The following is a 6705-nucleotide window of genomic DNA, read 5'->3' as shown; positions in this document are numbered from 1 at the left end:
TTGATTCTTTCTGCTTTTCTTTCCCTCTCTCTCTTTTTGTCTCTTCCATAATATATCAAAATCACCGAGACTGCCCTCCTGAAATCATTGCCCTTCCTTCCGAACAGACATGTATAGAATTGCACGGCAAAGAAAGAAACTGAAATTGTTTCATGCACCAAGTCCAAGTCAAGCACAGATGGATTCAAATTCAGAGAGATAATTTTTGGAACATGAACGCACTCACACACGGTGCCCAGTCGTGCGAGGGTCAGAGACTAGTTCACACCTGAGCCAGAGTTGCTTAAGTTAGGAGTGGCCAGACCCTTCTCCCGATTCCCACTTTTTCGTGGAGAGCGGCTCCTCTCTTCAAAGCCCCCAAGTGTGCTCATGGCATTCTGATCAATACGATAAAAACCCTTTCTTCAATAAACGTCAGCTTATTATCAAGCGGAAAGCAGATATACCTGTGGATAGGGATAAAAGTGAAATGTTGACATTTCTGCCTGTTCGACAAAACTCACAGAACTGCACCTACTGCATCTGAAACGCTGGTGTGGATTCTCTATCTATCTCTCTCTCTCCCCCTCCCCTATCAGCCTAACCTTCTGTGTTGATACATGAATGCTGGTACCCACTAACAGGGATGCCAGATGATCGGTGCAGAATGAAGGTCCCAGGAGAAAAGATCACATGGTTTTCTCTGCCCTGTGACGTCACCAGCAGATGGCATGGGTACCAGCTCTGGCAGTTGGCATCAATGTCACTTTTTAGAGATCAATGAGATAGTGCAGATATACACAGATCTAGACTCCAGGAGACGATGCGACAGACAGATTGAAAAAGATTTGGAAGGCAAAAATGAAAACTGGCTATTGAAAGACTTTTTTTAAGGCCAAGGTAATGCAAATTCATTTATAATACCGATATAATATTTAACTGAGTGTGCATGCAAGTATGTGAAAGGTACAGGTTACAAAGCCGTGTGTTTTATGAATGCTGTGCTTCCTTCTTCATCATCTGTTTCAGTCTTTCTTAAATGTTGTTGCATACTTTCACCGATTATGTAATACCGTAAGCGGGCTATGGACAATACTCAGAGAGTTACATCTTTTGATAAGGGGCTTTGTTTTGTTTTGTTTTGTTTTGTTTGGGTTTGTTTGTTTGTTTTTTAAAAAATGTGCCTGTTTAAAAGTCCCTCACCTCCTTGTTTTGCGAATTTTCATTTGCGTTATTTGTTGGCCAGTTTGAAAATCCTGATATATGCTGCTTGAAAAGTGAGTACAGGGGCAGGAACAATACGAGGAGAAGCAAATTGTTTCTCTCTCAACACCCCCCCCCCCTTCCCCGCTTTTCATTCTGAATTCTGAACACACGTGCACAATTGCAGTCAGAATCCTCAGTCCATTCCTGTCAGATATTAGCTGGAGGGAAACGTCTGTTCCTTGAAGAACACAGATGCTACAATAGAATGTGATGGGGTTTAGCTTCGCTTCTGGTTTTTGTTTTGTTTTTTAATGAAAAAAACCAGTTAATTTTAAAATTAGGAAATTTTGTTTCAGATTCCCCCCCCCCACCTTCTATAGAATAAAAGGAAAGCGTGCAATTTATTGCCAAATGCCTTCTGCAAATGTTTGGTATTTACACTATCCTGCTTTAATAGGAAAGAAATAATCCATGTATCACACATTTTCATACCGACCATTAGAAAAAGCCTCTCTTCGTATTAATTGAGTCACTGAATGATTCATTTGCCTTCTTTTCCATTTTAATTCTTTTCAATCAGTTCAGACTTGACTGTGATGATTTGTGGAAGAATGTGTGCAAACAAATAATTAGAATTAAAAAGTTAAAGGCATTTTTACTATTACCGAACAGATTTTTATTTTTTAAGTCTATTACCTTGACTCATTTGAAACTCTAGAGTTCTTGGATAGTTGAAATGTATGCATTTTATAATTATTTTTTATCAATTCCACATTTTTAGATGTTCTGTAAATTTGAGTTTTTAAAAAAAAATTAAAAGGGAAAAGAATTGATTTTAAATTTAACTTTCCTTAATTGCCAATGTTTTTCTTCTGATAGTTATATTGCATTTTTGACGTAGACCTTTGGACCAATTCAATGCATAAATATAGCAAATGATAACAATTTTGAAGAATTGGCTGTATTTCTTCGATGTTTGTGGGTGTGTATGCACCTACCGAAATATGCACAAGTCATTATTCTCAGTACTGGTAATTATGTAAAAACGTAACTGAAAGTATGTATAATAAATGTAACCTTCACAAATGGATACACTTAAATCCTTGTGCTGGCATTCTTTCAGGTCACATAAGATTATAACGCCATGTTAACGCTACCATTTGATGAGTCTGTTGTAGTGCCAGAGTCCCAGATGTGCAGAAAGTTTTCCAGAGAAAGTGAAGACCCAAAGCAAATCAAGAAACCCGAAAGCTTTGCAAAACAGATTACGCACCAGGGGAAAAGCATCAAACGGTCGACAGCGGAAGATACAGAGAAAGAGGAGGTGGAAGATGACCGAGAGGAGGAAGACGAAAATGGTTTGCCCAGGAGGAGGGGCCTTCGGAAAAAAAAGACCACCAAGATGAGAATCGAGAGGGTCAAATTCAGGCGACAAGAAGCCAACGCCAGAGAAAGGAACCGAATGCACGGCCTCAACGATGCGCTGGACAGCCTAAGGAAAGTGGTCCCTTGTTACTCCAAGACGCAAAAACTGTCTAAAATAGAAACTTTGAGGCTGGCTAAAAATTACATCTGGGCTCTCTCCGAAATCTTACGGATTGGCAAGAGGCCTGACCTGCTGACGTTTGTCCAGAACTTGTGCAAAGGTCTCTCTCAGCCCACCACAAACTTGGTCGCAGGATGCCTACAACTCAACGCCAGAAGTTTCTTGATGGGTCAGAGCGGGGAGGTGGCCCACCACGGCCGATCTCCCTACTCCACTTTCTATCCCCCCTACCACAGCCCAGAGCTGAGCACACCCCCAGGTCATGGGACCCTCGACAATTCCAAGACCATGAAACCCTACAATTATTGCAGTGCTTACGAGTCCTTCTACGAGAGCACTTCTCCCGAATGCTCCAGCCCCCAGTTCGAAGGTCCCTTAAGTCCTTCCCCAATTAACTATAATGGGATATTTTCCCTCAAGCAAGAAGCAGCTTTGGACTATGACAAAAACTACAATTACGGCATGCATTATTGTCCTGTGCCACCCAGGGGTCCCCTTGGGCAGAATTCTGTGTTCAGGTTGCCTGCAGAAAGCCACTTCCCTTATGACCTACATCTACGCAGCCAGTCTCTCACCATGCAAGATGAATTAAATGCAGTCTTTCATAATTAATGAGGGAAAAGTGGAAACAAACAAATAAATAAATAAATAAATAAGCGGTCATTTACCTCTCTTCTCTAATTATGATAAATCTGACGCTTTTGCCCCGTCTAATCGGTGCACCTCTACTTTAAAAAAAAAAAAAAGCGTGTTTGCTAAGTTCTAAAGTGTGTCAACTATTGTAGGGCATTAAAAAAAAAATCTCTGTGTAAACAATAATAATTAAAATAAGAATAGATAAATAAATGATTTTACTTATCAGTATTTAATTCCAGATGGAACTTGGTAAGCACTGTGAGATTCTGTTTTAGCTGGACTTCTTAAGGTTTAATTTCCCCCTTCCTATCCTGTTTGTTCCATTTTTGCTGAGCAGTGTGTCTAAATAAAATTGTGGAGCCAAGAAAACGCACACTGTGTCTAAAAGTCTGCAACAGTGTTTTAATTGTACAGTAACTATACCAATGCATGCTACTCAGATCAGATGAGTTTAAAAAAACTGATGTATTTATAATAATTAGAAATGATATATTATGTAACGGAGAAGAGGTGATTTTTTTAAAAACAAAACTCTCCTGAATTTTTTTTTGTTTAAGGAAAAACTGTCGCAGGCATCATGAGACATAGTGGAAATGGTGCAGCAATATTTTAAGCTATGCAACAAAAAAGAAAGTGCATCTAAATAAAACGAGTGGTAATCATTGATAATTATTCAGCTTAAAATTTGAAACATTTGCTGGCAGGGGCTACCTATTATTTTTGAAAGTTTTTTGTCACCGTTTGCATCCATCATTTTACTATAAATCCCATATGGTATCTGCACTCCTTTTGTATTATTCTGCCTTCACATGTAAAGTTTGTTAGAATGTACAACTGTGTTTTTCATTACTTCTTTTAAATGCAATTAAAACATAAATGTTTTCAGTCATCACCATCAGCTATGATATAAAGTCAGCTATGTCATACTGATTCAGTATGATCATATCGATGGACCTTGGGTGCCTTGTTATTTTTGTGCAATGTTATTACGTTCATACTATTTAGGAAGTTTGTGTGACACAGAGAGAAGTTTGATCCATTCAATTAAACATCCCAAGTAAGTGTGCTCAAGACTGGAGCACAAAGGAGGTAAATATCGCTCCAAACAGCCCATTGAGAGAACTGTATTGATAAGGTGCCACAAAAATTGTGAGCTACAGAACTTTTGCTCTGCAAACCCCATCCATGCTTGAGTTTGATAAATTGCTTACAAATATTTCAGTGCAGGATTGAGATCAGTTTTTGGATTAACATATTTTATATTCTTGATCTATTCTCAGTAATAATTTTTAAGACTTGATTAAAGGAAATCTGAGGATGAAGCGAGGGAGGTGTGGAAAACCCAGCAGTTTCTACAAAATATCCCATGGAAGTCCAGCAAACATTCTGTCCCTTACTGATTTTTGCGTCTAGTGTTCATAAAAATCAGCAAGAGAAGAATGTGGAAAAATATTTTCCCTGATTACTGCAATTATTATTTACTATTTATACCCCCACCCATCTGGCTGGGTTTCACAATAATTTTGTGACACTTTCAGCCTGATCCCACAAAGAAAACCCCACAGATTTATCTGGACATTAGTCCTATGACTTCAGAAGAGTTTACTTTCATATATGTGTGCTTAGGGCCACTGGCATTATTTAGTATTCCATCTCAAACATGCCTAATATATGGTATTAAGTAGCATTCCCAAGATCAGAAGCTAAGAGATCTAGGAAATTTTCTGGGTTTATGTATTCTGTACTTTGTTTCTATAGGGTTATCTATGGCTGGTTCTCCATTTGGGAGAATGGTTTTCAGTGAAATTGTGTAGGGATATCCTATATTTTATCTTAGCTTGCAGCCCACCAGCCAGATAGCCTAGTAGGAGCTCAATACATCTCTTTTTGCTTTGGGGGGGGGCTTTAAAAACCGGGTAGGGGACTTATCCAACACCTGGCAGGCCTCAATGTGGGGCTGGTATGCTGCAACTTGCTTGCGGCTCACAAGTAGTACAAGACGGAGTCTGTTTATTGTTCCCCCTTAAGCCCTTGATACTATTCTTGACTGAGCCACTCAGCTCAGCACATCTTTCAAGACTGGCTCAAACACATATATGCATCAATTGCTCTCCCCACGTGCCTCCTTAACACTTCATAACTCCATGTCCTGGGTCTGAGCTACTTCCGTTGCAGAAACATTGTGCTTTAGGTAACACGAAACTGTATTTCCACAATGTGGGATCTGCAGTGGCTCGGATCACGTTGCAGTCAAGAAGTGATGAATATGCAGGTGTTAACAGGTCCTCTGTGTGAAGGGGGTGGTAGCTTAAAAACATTCCGAACTTCAGGTGCATTAATAATATTTCATAGTAACACGACTGAGATCAGAGGGGGAAGCAGTTTGGTGATAGAGTTGAATGTGACAGGTTCAATCCCTGGGATATCTGATATTAGGTTAACAGGTCTGACTTTGCTGCTGCCTCTAAAGTAGGCCAATGATCTGTCTCCATATAAGGCAGGTTCAAATGTTCTGCATTTGAAAAGCTTGCTGGTTAAAATGTCAACAATCTGATGTAGAATAGTCTTGAAGTGGTAACACAGTGTTGTTCTTGCTCTGCTGGGGCAGGGGGGGGGCAGAGAGATTAAGAAAAGAGAGGAACCCCTGACTAGCTTGTATTTATCCTGTATTTAAGTCAAGCAAACAAAAGTGAAGAATTCACTGGCCCCCCAACCCAGAAAATTGCCATGACTAGTCTCTTCTGTGGTTGAGTAATTCTTACTTACAACCTAAAAGCAAATCTTGAATTGAGAATACAGTGGTACCTCGAGTTACAAACGCCTCAGGTTACAAACGCTTCAGGTCATAAACTTCACTAACCTGGAAGAGTTACCTCGAGTTGAGAACTTTGCCCCACGATGAGAAGGGAAATCGTGTGCCAGCGGTGCAGCGGCAGCAAGGGGCCCCATTAGCAAAAGCACGCCTCTAGTTAAGAACAATTTCAGGTTAAGAACGGACCTCTGGAACGAATTAAGTTCATAACTAGAGGTACCACTGTATATACATGTTTGCTTGAGCTACTAGAAGGTTGGGGAACACAGGAACCTGCCTTAAACCAGGTCAGATTATTTGTCTGTCTTGCTCAATATTATCTATATGATTGGAATCGGCCCTCCAGGCAGAGAGTCACATAATGTGCTACCATATCCTTTTACCTGGAGATGTCAAGAGATGGAACATGAGATCTTCTGAATGCAAAGTTCTGTGTTCCTCCCCATATATCCCACAGACACCACAAAGTAAAGACCATCTTAGAAAGCTTTAAGATAAAATGGATGTTCCTCCTCTTCCCCAACAG

The 6705-nt window shown here is 40.0% G+C and overlaps 1 protein-coding gene across 1 annotated transcript; it reads left to right on the top strand.

The window, feature by feature from the left end:
• The first annotated feature begins 621 nt into the window (after positions 1-621).
• On the top strand, positions 622-3459 carry NEUROD6 (neuronal differentiation 6). Its single transcript, XM_083706182.1, has 2 exons — positions 622-879; positions 2309-3459. The coding sequence occupies exon 2, from the start codon at positions 2330-2332 to the stop codon at positions 3341-3343; it is 1014 nt and encodes a 337-aa protein (XP_083562308.1). The 5' UTR covers positions 622-879; positions 2309-2329; the 3' UTR covers positions 3344-3459.
• Positions 3460-6705: the final 3246 nt, after the last annotated feature.

This window comes from Podarcis gaigeae (genome assembly GCF_964106915.1).
Source record: "Podarcis gaigeae genome assembly, chromosome: 12".
NCBI lineage: Eukaryota > Metazoa > Chordata > Lepidosauria > Squamata > Lacertidae > Podarcis > Podarcis gaigeae.
This window is presented reverse-complemented; position numbering and strand designations above follow the sequence as displayed.

Bases quoted from the DNA above. Each gene is read 5' to 3' on its own strand.
- NEUROD6 (XM_083706182.1), top strand. From the start codon at position 2,330: ATGTTAACGCTACCATTTGATGAGTCTGTTGTAGTGCCAGAGTCCCAG.